Source organism: Anser brachyrhynchus, assembly GCF_964034855.1.
Source record: "Anser brachyrhynchus genome assembly, chromosome: 5".
In the NCBI taxonomy this organism is placed as follows: Eukaryota; Metazoa; Chordata; class Aves; order Anseriformes; family Anatidae; genus Anser; species Anser brachyrhynchus.
Window position 1 is genome coordinate 26,174,397 of NC_137699.1, and position 12,528 is coordinate 26,186,924.

Genomic DNA, 12,528 nt, shown 5'->3' on the forward strand with positions numbered 1-12,528 from the left:
TACTACTACTGTCTCCTACCAGTCATGGAGGTACAAGCACAATCTAAATGCTAAACAAGGATTTAGAACCAGTAAACTGCTAAGTAGTTTCCAATGGTCTTTTTTTTAAACAGTAAAGCGTTCATATACTTGACAATTAATGACTGTAAACTAGAGATAGAACATACACTTATGCCACTTTGAACACAAAGCACGCATGCTATTATAACGGGTCAACTAAAAATTCAATCTATATTGGAGTTTGTAAAGTAATTTGCAAGTTTTGAAGAGCATTAAGTATACATTATTAATAAATATATCAAGTTTTAACTTTCTGCTGTTTACATGTATGAGAAATACCTGCTTGATAAATGCAAGTGAGTTTTATACAACTGTAAGTGTAAGAATTACCTTGAAACGCAAATGCAATTTTAAAATCGACTATTCTGACAAATATACTAGTAACTTGAAACACTGTTTTGTCATCTTTTACCAGTATGAACACTTAATAGCATTAAAACTAAGTTACCTCCCTAGCACCTTTCTCTATACAAAATTTATACACATGAGAGCATGGTCAGCTTGACTCTTTAGATAAAGTGCATGTGAAAGCTATGAGAAAGATAATGGAAAATCCTGGTTAGAGCTGTAAGATGTTAGAAACTCAGAAATACATTATCTGTTGCACTGGGATTACTATACAGTTTCCCTCATAATATGGCCTTTAAGGTTGTACTCAGATGTTGCAACACTGGTGTCATTTGACATTACAAAAAGATAATCAACTTTGTCCCATATTTATGGTAAAGGGACAGCAAGCTATCCTTTAAGCTGAATAAGTAGGGCTCATTTCCACAAAAATGGAAGCAGTGTTCACTCTAAACTCTTAAGTCTCATATTTTACCTTAACAAAGGTAAGCATTTGAGCAGCAGGACTACAAAGCTCTGAAGGAGTTTTAAAACATTTGTCAGTTTATCCTAACAAAGCCTAAGAATCAAGTAATCAAATATCATTAGCTTTACTTATTTTAATATTTTTTCTAAACTTCAGAAATAAAGGCCACAGTCCACTTAATAATTTTAATTGTTTTTAGACACAATGAGAAGGAACTCTCTCTCTTAATGGAATATTTCTGCAGTTTTACTTAAATGCTTAGCTTTATTGATCATGTTTCTACAAACCTGAATTTGGACCAAATCTGAGGTGATAGTCTTATGAATAGCTACATTGTCAGAACACTTGTAGAGTAATGTGTGCTGCCTGCAGCGAACTCACTGTGGAATCCGTCATGAACATAAACTTCAGGAACAGTGTCACTCCTTTTAAAAGCAATCCCAGAAGATATGATTTTCATCATGCAGATGATGCTAAATTACCTTAAAAAGGTCAAAGGAATTCATTTATACACTTAAGAGTGTATTTCTAATACAGAAGTGTACAGAATAAGGAGAGCATTTCTGTTTAAAATCCTTTGGACTAGCTCTCCAGATCACTTGGTAAAGCAGCTTTGTCACACCTTCAGCCTTCCATTCTTCCATAGGGATCTTCCCCTTTTCTGCTAGGAACAGTCTCTGTGCTGTAGGTCATCAACTACATGATTTCTTCTCTGGATTGTAAGAGATTCGATTGTTTTATGTGCCTGCTCCAGCTGGATCTTTAAACCTTCATTGTCTGCCTTTAGAATATTTCTTTCCTAGACAAACAAAAAAAATAGAGAATGGGATTTGATTTTAAATTTGTTTCAGGATTGTCTGGTTGTATATTTAGGTTGATTGGCTTAAACATAAGTTGGAGATGTCTCTTAACGATAGAAAAGATACTAGCTTACATGCAGTAACATTAAAAGGATGAGACATTTTAGCTAACAAGCAGTTAACGTATTAAGACAATCATTTGCAAATCATATATACATGTTTTATATATATATATACACAAAGCTATCTATAAAATGTGTTATCAGTCATTAACAAGAAGTTCCTCTTACAATCCAAAGCAGAGTCTAAATTAAGACATGTTGTAGAAATGTGTCTTTACAGTGCTTGATTACATAGTGAGAATCAAGACATAACAGTAGACACTATATTCTGTAAAGTTTGGAGCTTGTACACAGAGCTGATTTACCAGCATTGTAATCCATGAGGAAAGAAATACAGAAAAGTACTCTATACATTGTTCAGAACAGTTGTTTCTCCGAGGCAGGCTGGGATATTTACATATTTATTTATTTTTTTTTTTTTTTAACTTTTAAGAAAATGTTAAAGCTTTGAACAGATTTCTGATTCCTTGTTTAGTAACGGCTGACGTGCATCTCACTGTATGCTTTTTGTTTATTCTATATTCTCTCTACTTCTAGGAACTTTTTTTTTTTGACTAACATTGTTGTCTTAAATTTGTATTAGAAGTCAGATTTTCTTTAGCCATAAATATTTTTGTTAAGGTAAGTGTTAAACTGGTTTCAACATAATGCCTTATGTAAATAGTATCCTTTCAAAGTTACGTTAAAACACTAATTCAAGTTTCTCAGTCTTGTATTACATGTGCAGAAGACTTAAAAAAATAAAAGGAATAAATAAAATTTATTCCTTAAAATAACTTATTTTGTGGAGTAACATCCTGTCCTAAGCAATTGGATTACAGTCACATTCTTGCGTGTCACTTAAAAGGCTACAGGGATGAACGTAACCATAACAAAGGCTTCAAAATGTATTCCTAAGCCCTGTACCACTACTAAAATTGCATTTGAAGTGAAACATTACTGATGCAGTTAAAGCGGCTAAGAATTCATGATACCTCTCATGGATTATTCTGGCAATTATACTGGAGGCACAGTGGTAGTGCGACACCTTCCCACTCAGCCACCCCACTCTAACCACTTTACAGTACTGTTGTACAAAGCCAGATTTGTTTTGCTATGTACATACCTGCTCAAGTTCGTGGTATGAGGGTTTATAGCTGTGATGCTCCTCCTTCATTTTCTGGCTGGAGTCCTTGTTTTCCCATTTAACATATGCCTTTTTGCGGCTTAGTAGTGGGCTTGGACATGGGGATGGTGGGGTAGGCTGGAGATAAGGATTTTCTGGTATCCTTTCTTTCTTCTCTGTCTGCCTATGAGATACATCACCAAGCAGCAGTACAGAATCAGTCTGTGTACCTTTATGAACCACAGCTGGTTTCAGTCTTACTGAGATTTTCTGAGCTGAGGAACCCATCAGCATAATGGTTCGGTCTTTGCTGCCTTCATTGTGTTCCACTACTTCTCCGTTAGGAAACGTGAATGGTCCTTCTTCTTGTCCTGTAGAATATGCATCATAAATTGAGTCAAGATTTTATCCCAAGAAAGGAGAACCAGCAGGTACAGTAATTAAACATGACTTTAATGAATAAATATAACTATTCTTTATTTTTACATTGGTAAATGTAAAATTGGTGTCATGGGACATTTTTCAATATCATGTCTCTTGGAACAGTGCTGTGCCTTATCTCAGTAGGATTATTGAGAGGAAAACAGGAGTCTTCCATCAGAATCACAGCATACCTACCATTAAACTCAGAGAAAAGCCTCTAGATATTTTATATGTTAATAAGTTTTATACAGACCATTGATCTTACTGCTTGGGCTGGAGGCCTACTCGTTCTAGTTACTATGTTGGTAAAACTCTGCAATTAACTAACCAAACCCTAAACAATACTGTACAACTCATCTTTAAAAGAAAAATGAACAAAAAAATTATCTAGATCTTTTGATCTTTTTTAATGTGACCTTTCCTCACCATGGAATTGCTCTTTGACCCCTAGTGTGCAGAGGCTTGAAGCAAGAGCAGATGTTGGGCTGCTGTCTGGAACTGAAGTTTTGGGTCTTCTTTTGCACTCTATCACAACCAGGTCTTTGCATTGCTTGTGGCAATTCATTCCACAGTCTGTAAACAAAACAAATTTGACATGATTCAGTGGCTCTGTTGTAGTATTTCAAGTCAGCTCTCACACTGTGTTGCTTCCAAAGGAAGCAGGAAAGTTTCTTTAAGGTTCTCTACATGCCTTACCTGAAACAATATACACTTAGTAAAAACTCAACTGTATCCCCTTGCTATATATACCTCAAACTCCTTTTCAATATAAAAATATCAAATAGCAACATACAGTTGTAACAGTTCTGACTGTAGGAGTTGCAGAGAAAGCAGATACATGCATGAGGTGGAAAACTGCAAAATACTTGTGAATCTGTTACACGGTTTTCAGAGAATTTGTATTGCACTCATCAGAATAGAAGGGTCTGTTTATCAGTCCTCTGGATTCAGTGAAGATTTGCAAAAGGTTAGAGCTATCAGTTCCTTCACCTTCGCATTTCTTTTGGAGCATGTCTATCATCCTATTCTTGAGTCAGCCTTCTCCCTGAGAGGCCAGATTAAATAGGTCCATAGACATAGCAATGGATCTTGGAAAAATCAAGGTGTTTTTTTATTTGGTTGTTTTGCCATTCACCATTAGTTATAGATTAAATTTAACAAAGAATAAAGTATCTTACCTTTGCATCTGTATCCTTGTTTTATGACTCCCCAAAGCTGAAATTCAAACAAACAATATATGTTAACATATTTCTGTGCACCTTTGATACCTCTGGATAAAAATATTCACTAAACACTCTACTCACATCTGAGATTTGAGCACCTGCAGAGTACCTTGTTTTCATATCCTTTTAATGGTAAAAATCAAAATATGAACTATCTACACATCTTTAGAGTAAGTTAAACATAATATTTGTATGCATGCTCCTTAACCACAAACAAAATAGCTTAACCTAGTCTCTAATGAATACATCAGCAGATCTAACAGCTCCCAGTGAAGGTGTAGAACTAGAGTAGATGTAGAATTGTTCGTCAGCACTCTTGTTTGATCCCAGCTAAGCTAGGAAGTGGTTGGAGTCAGTTTTACTAAATCTTCCTGTGCCAGGCACGGGGCTTGTGTGTACCAGGACATGAGTTCATATAATCATAGAATATCCCAAGTTGGAAGGGACCCACAAGGATCAAGTCCAACTCCTGGCTCTGCACACGACCACCCAAAAATAAAACCGTATTTCTGAAAGCATTTTCCAAATGCGTCTTGAACTCCAGCAGGCTCAGATCCATGAATATTTACAGATTATACATACATACAAATATTCTCAGTGCCACTTTCCTGGGGAATCTGCTCCAGTGCCCAACTACCCTCTGGGTGCAGAACCTTTCCTAACACTCAGCCTGACCCTCCCCTGACCCAGCTCCATGCCATTCCCTCGGGTCCTGTCACTGTCCCCAGAGAGCAGAGCTCAGCACCTGCCCCTCCGCTCCCCATGTGAGGAAGCTGCAGGCTGCCATGAGGCCTCCGCTCAGCCTGCTCTGCTCTGGGCTGAACAAACTAAGGGACCTTAGCCACTCCTCATACATCTTGCTCTCTAGACCCTTCACCATTGTTGTAGCCCTCCTTTGGACACACACTAACAGCCCCAGTTCTGACAGCCCAGTGGAGTGGAAGCCTCTGGATTTGGGAAGTCTTCTCTGAGAGTGATGCAGCCAAACACCACAAAGTAGGAGCCATGTTTAAACAGATAATAGCACTGCCAAGGGGGATATAAAAGGTACATTAAATAGCTACACAGGCAGTAACTTGATGTTTGTAGTTTCACTGGTGTTTTAAACAGATTCATTTCTGTATGTGATACAAAGTAATTATGAGATAAAAATAGGCATTTTTCCAAACAATATTAACATAATTTACTAAAAAGTGAACTTACAAATCCAGCACAGTTGTCGCAGAAAGTAGGCCTTAAGTAAGTGGTCTCTTGGAAGTTGTGAGCAAACCCAAGTCCTAATTTGGAATAGATCGAGCTAGCCCTCATAAAGTAAGCAGTTATTTCATCCCTGCTAATCAGACCTTCCCTGAAAATAAACAAGAAAAGTTGTTTGTGAGGCACCTCTTTTCTTAAAAGCAATAAGGAGAATTAAACATACCAATAAGGAGAACTAAACATACCTTCACAATTTATAATGGCTGTACTTTAATTGGCCAAGAACTACAGTGATATCAGTAATTTTGTCAACAGTTCCAAAAGTCTACAGAAGCTTCTCTACATGTTACAATTGCAGCTTGTAAGGATAAATGAACTATCTGTATATGAGATGCAACCTCAAAGCTATTTCAAAATTTTGGAATAACTATGTTTGTATTTTTCCGTGCTTTAATGTGCTGCAAGAAATATTTTTAATTTGACCAAAATATACATTTGCCAATTCTCTATTTTTTACGAACAGGTCATCTTTGGAAAGTTCCTCTGCAGTATATACTGCATATCATTCTAAAAATATTTCTTCTATTATCTCTATTCTTACTCCTACATCAGCCTGGTTATTTCTTTAAGCTCATGAAGAGTTCATTCACAAAACACTTAAAAGATGCTTTTGTCAGTTATGTTTTCACTTCCATTTGTTGGTGAAGAGGATGATTTTACCATCGTAGTGACAGAAGATGAAAAAAAAAAGGAAACAAAACCACCACTAACAAAACAACAGAAATAACACACACAGGGCCTACAAAGTTGATAAGCAGAACTAGGTTAAAAGAGATTTGTAAGTACTTACCAGTCTTTAGCCATTACACAAAATGAGAATGGAAAACTGGCTGCTATCTTTTCAAATTCTTCCTGAGAAATGTATCCATCCTGATCATGGTCATAATTTTTGAAGACAGACTGTGGTAAGATAATAGTAGAATAGTTTATAACATGGATAGGAACTACTGAATTACCACTTCAGAAAGTCTTCACAATATTCAGAGGATTCCTCTCCTACTTTCCCTCAATATCTATTCAACAGTACAAGTTTTTTCTAATTGTTTTTCTTGCTTGAGTCTGAAGAAGCATGATGATTTTTTGATTTGTAGGAAGATACAGATAAGCCAACATGAAACGGACTGAACGCTTCACAACGCTAGCTCTTATTTCATCACTCTTTAAGATCATTATTAAGGCACAACTTGTACTAATGCACTCAGTTAATGCTGTCAGCGATGATCTCCCTAACCAAATCTGTGCAGCTGCCTGGGTCATTTGGCCAGGTTAATGTTATGTGAGAAGCAGCTGTGTGACAGACCTATTTCCACTTATAGAGTGACATCACTGATTGTGTCTGGCCCTATTTTTTTCCCTTCTTTGTGTCTTTTCATACCTAAACATTAAGACTATAACTGAGATGTAAGGTAGATAGTCCAACCATACTTACATCCACCATCCTCTGAACATGTTTGCTGATGGTTTTTGGATCAGGTTTTGGGGCTACTCCTGAGGCCCAGTCTGCAACTACTGGTGGTCTAGAAGGTGTCAAAGGCTACAATAAATTGAATGGAACTTTATTAGTACCATGTTAAAATATTTTCAGTATAATGCTTCCTCAATTTGTGATGATGAACTGTGTGATACAGGACTGCAGAAATGGCCTATCTGACCCAACGTCATACTTTCGATAATTATGTGGTACTTCAGAGAAAGCTCTTCCCTGAGCTGTCCAAAACAATGGTTTAAATTCTCACGGTTCACTGGCAACCCTGTAAATTCACCATCTTTTCCATGTTTATAAAACAGGAACGAAAACTGCACTCATGGGTTTGATCATTTGAGTCATGTAAGAATTCTTAACTTAAAAGAACCAGTATCGTTTGTCAAGGTTGAGCCTGATGTCTCTATAAAAGTAACTGCATTTGTATTTGTACTGTGAAACCTGACATTGGTGTCAAGTCTCGCATATACTCTCGTTTATGCTTCATCATCAACCTATTCAACCATCATCAAACTATGCTTTAACAGATTTTGCTCAGTCTATGAAGCTTATGCTAAGCCAAAAACATACAAAATAAAATGAATGCAAGGGATAAAAGTTAAATTGCTCATAAAAAAATTTTTTTGTTAAGAATCTGGAAAGGCTCTTACTGCAGCTCGGTGACTTCTTGGCTCTCGTGCATATGAAAGCTCGTAAATTTCATCTTCTGTGTAGTACAGATCAAGGGACAGCTGAAAACAAACACAATATTAGCTTAATCCCAAAGCAGTTGATACTACTTGATCAATTTCTTCCTGGCATGCATTAGTATATTTTGATGGACTATTTTTTAATTTAGGTTGCACCACAGGAAAAAAATGCATTTGAGCTGCGTAGGCGTTGACCATGATTTGAAATAGGCGCATTTCTAAATTCCAGTCTGTTGTTGCTGTTATCTGGAAATCTGTAACGTTACACAGCTACAGCCATTAACACGCAAGTGACTGAAGGCATAACTAGCCGTGTGTTAATAAGAAACCTGAAAAAAACCTGTTACTTCCATGATACACAGATAGTCTACCATGCAACTAAGCACCATTCCAATGAAACTGTCTGTCAACCATAATTCTCAGAAAATTCTCGTTTAAACATGTCAGGGGACCACACTGAACCAACAAGTATATGATGAGGATAAAAGACAGACTTGCATATATTTAGTGAGAACTTAGCTGTTAACTGCAGTTATGTAGAGTGAGATACTTTACACCTGGATAAATAAAGGAATTTGAAAAAGTTACCAAATTTATATCTTTGCTTATGGGTGTGCCCCAGAAAATGGTATAGCAAATAAATGGAAACAATTTCAAGTTAAGATTTAAGACTGGCAACATGACACTTTTTGACTATATGAAAATATTCACATTAGAAACGTGAACAGAAAAGCCACAGGTAAATGTGTTACAAGCCTCCATCCAAGGCAAGTCTGAAGAAAATACAATGTTGAAATACTCTCTCCATAACAAAATTAGTTTCAAGTTATCCTAGCATATCAGTCAAGGTGGTGGCAGTCACATATATATAAAATAAGAAACCAAAATATACTGCTTAATGCAAATAACACATCAGACCAAAGCTGAATAACATGGCTTAAATTTCAAATGTGCAACAACTTTCTTGTGAACAACTAAAAGATTGCTGTTGTAGTAAAAGTAGTGAATAATTTTTGATTCCTGGGGAAATCTTAAAGTAGTTTCTGACACTCAAAAACTAGTGCAAATGTTAAGATATTTCTATAAATTATTGACTCATGTACGTAATCACTACTGCCTCTTCAAACTGATTTGGCTGTTGATAGGAACACAAGGGAGAAAGACTGTTGAGAGGAAAAAAAAAAACAGGGAACAAACAAGAAAATCATACACTCATACACCCTGGAATATTAGCAGTTGAGAAACTCCTGCTTTGAAATGAAGAAGTATTTCTTTTATGTTATGTCCTGTAATATATAGTTACATGAACTTGTGGCCAAAGTTCTACAAGCTTGTAATAGGCACTTTTATAAAACGTTAGTGAAAAAGATCAACTTCTAATCATTTGAGACAAAGCATTTAAAACATTTTACAGGAAGAAATTCACCACTTTACGTAGCTCTATGGGAAGTACTGAATAGCCTGTTTCAGGCCTTGGGCACAAGACCTTACACAAGTGCTGTCAGAGAGGACAAATAACCTTAAGCACAAGAACATTTTATCTATGAGGTTTTCCTGAAACAGGCCACATAACCAGAAAGAGTCAGCAGGCTATCCAGCTTTTCCAATCTTTAAGACTTGTTAGGGCCAAGCAAAACTGAGAAACAAGAAAGGCAGATTTACTGTTTTACTAAAAGTTACTATTTTAACTTACCAGGGGAGGCTAGAACTATTTTTGTGACACATGTGCTAGGTAATATTAATTTTGTTCGTAACATGTACTGACTAGAGATTACTAGAAGCACAATACAACTACGCTTGACTGATCTTTATGTCAAACAGTTTTATTAGTACCAGAAGAAACTTGGCTAGAAATGTGGTATGTTTAACCCTACACATCTTGAGGAACCCCTTTTATGTGCAAGTTTATATGTTCAACACGAGAAAGCCTTATATGCAATCTTCTGCCTCCGAGGTGCACCCTAAGGAAGCTTTCTACCCTTCTCCCTATTGAGGCTTAATCAGCAGAGGAGTCAGGGTGCTTCCATAAGGAAAGTACACACAGAATGTATACTACCATAGTGAAATGTAAATAAATGTTTCCTTCCCTTATGGAAGTAATTGGGAGAAAATTCCAATAAACTTTAAAATAACAAAGTGTTCACGAGGCACCTCTACCCTTGCTGCCAGGTAAACCAGCATCACTAACTTTTTCTCTTCTGTTATTGTACACTTCGTTAAGGAAAAAAAAAGTCTTACAGTGTTAAGTATTTATAATTAATGGAATTCTCTACTTAGTTTAATTTGAGAGGTACTTGAAAATCATTTTTTAAATGCAGGTGTTTATCTCATCCAATAGACTTACTGTAAGCAAATGAACAAGGTCCATATTAGCCTCCAGGGGAAGTGGCATTTCCTGGAGTTGTATCAGCTCATTTATGTGGTTATACAGAGAGTACAGTTTGTATATGTTAATTTTCTTGTCTTCTAAGTAGTCTGGCATGGCCTCATGAAGCGATATCAAGTCTTTCAGGTGGACCCCAAGGATTGGGATCTTAAAGTTAGTGCACTCGTTATAGGCACGTCGATAACTGTCATAGTTTTTGTAAGATGAAAGCAATTCTGTCATTTCATTAAACACCTAAAAAGAAAAAGAAAACAAATAATCAAAAGTGGTTCCTCCTTCTGTTCTGGCCATATATCACACGAATTTTCCAGACTATTCTCATGTGGTTTGCTCACTGTGACTGTCAACATCGATTTAAAAATGTAAGTCTCTAGGCTCCAAATGAAATCTAGTTATTCACCTTGTTTAAATTAATAATACATCTTACGTGCCTCATCTATAATGCCAGCCTTCCTACATTCCCTATTAAGTCAATGAAAAGAAAGAATCCTCTCAAATCAAGGGGATGCTTCTGCGGGTAATGTATAAGCTATCTGTCATGTCTCTGACCTTCCTAAAAGCAAGCATCTTCACCTTACAATGTGGAATGCAATTCTCCAACTTCCAGGTCACCAGCTGGAATGGACTGGAAGAGAAACCTTACACTGTGCTATGGTCCTATCACAACATGATCAGAACTCTTACAGGTCAAAGTGGCACATCTGTGCTTTTAAGAAGGCTTTCTTCCTTGATAAGGAAGGAACATATATCAACTTGTTGCAAAGGCCAAACAAATCTCAAGTCTAGCCATATAAACACCTTCCTTGCTTAAAACTGTACAGGCACAAAGCTGACTTCTAATATTAGAAAGTCAATGGAGCAATGTTTTTGTTTGTTGTTTTTTTTGGTTGGTTGATTGGTTGGTTTTCTTGTGGAAGTTCCTGTCTAACCACTTGATTTTTAACCTTCACAAGTTAATCTATTTACTTAAACTTTAAAGTAAACTTTAAACTAGTAAAGTCATTAATTACCAACCTGTATTTACTTAATTTTTATTAGTACTTATATACAATTTCTTGATGCAAAAATTTATTCAAATCATAGGCACATGTGCAGTCCACTCCTCATAATGAGGAAATTTGTAAAACAACATGCTTCTAAAATAAGCTTGCTAAACTGGATCTATAGATCCTGAGATCTGCAACTGTTATCAGTGGGAAGTCATTTCTGGTCTAGACTTCAGGTATTCACTGTTCATTAAAGCTGTTTAAATATACTGTGATCAAAACAAATTCTTTAGATACCCTTATGAAATCTTTCAGGACCCAAATAAGATAAAGTGCATTAGTCTCTTAAGACCAAGTGCCTAAAGCCATTTCATAGCTAAAAAAAACCAAACCAAACCAAAACAAACAAAAACTTCACAGTTTTAGTAGCTGGAATCACAGCAAAAATATGTCCATTCTACAACTCACATGAATTAAAATGAAAATTTCAACTAATTCCTAATGTTCCACTGTATTACAATATATGTGTCTTGGAGTTAAGTTTGTTCAAGTCTCAGCTAGATAAAATCTGTCATAGGGAAAGATCAGATGAACTGGTCTTTTCAGTTTAAAGTGCCGACGTCTGTGATAGCATTTTATAGACTCAGGCTGGTCAGTGTTGCTATGGATAGCAAAGTTTTATTCTCAAATATTCTAGGATCTCATTGTCTGCAATTGTTTGAATGCTATTCTGTGCTACTGCATGTAAATGAAAATGCATCTTCTCATACCCAAACAAAAAAATTGAGAAAGCTCTACAAATCTCCAAGAGAGGGTTGAAAGTGTAGGAGTAACTGGTGTTTGTAAAGATGAAATGACAAAGAAAAAAAAAAAAAAAGAACAGAGGAAGTTTTTTTTTTTTTCCTCTGTCAGATTTAACAAAATAAGCTTAGTTTTGTGCATGTGCGTGTAGGCAATGACAACAAAAAGTTTAAAAGTTATCTCATTTATAAAACAATACCAACCTTAGTTACATCATGAGGAACACATGAGCTTGTTTCCTTGAGTCTGGAAATGGAACTGTGACAGAGACCTCCTATCACTGCCATTAACGTATTGAAATTCTGCAACTGGTGAAGCTTCTGTGTTGACATAAAAACAATCAGTATTTATTATTTAAAGGGTGAAACTGTTCAACATG

The 12,528-nt window shown here is 36.1% G+C and overlaps 1 protein-coding gene across 4 annotated transcripts in view; it reads right to left on the bottom strand.

The window, feature by feature from the left end:
• RASGRP1 (RAS guanyl releasing protein 1) overlaps positions 1-12,528 on the bottom strand; it is a 43,423-nt gene that overhangs the window by 1,467 nt on the left and 29,428 nt on the right. For 3 of the 4 annotated variants that reach the window (XM_080594141.1, XM_080594143.1, XM_080594142.1), the window contains exons 8-17: positions 12,353-12,469; positions 10,321-10,596; positions 7,938-8,018; positions 7,234-7,338; positions 6,595-6,704; positions 5,751-5,895; positions 4,503-4,539; positions 3,751-3,897; positions 2,902-3,272; positions 1,099-1,673 (exon numbers count right to left, since the gene is read on the bottom strand). In XM_080594141.1, coding sequence (XP_080450267.1) covers positions 1,539-1,673; positions 2,902-3,272; positions 3,751-3,897; positions 4,503-4,539; positions 5,751-5,895; positions 6,595-6,704; positions 7,234-7,338; positions 7,938-8,018; positions 10,321-10,596; positions 12,353-12,469 — 1,524 coding nt within the window. In that variant the 3' untranslated portion in view covers positions 1,099-1,538. Of the gene's footprint in view, positions 1-1,098; positions 1,674-2,901; positions 3,273-3,750; positions 3,898-4,502; positions 4,540-5,750; positions 5,896-6,594; positions 6,705-7,233; positions 7,339-7,937; positions 8,019-10,320; positions 10,597-12,352; positions 12,470-12,528 lie in introns of those variants that run through there. The other variant, XR_013951941.1, reaches the window with a different exon arrangement.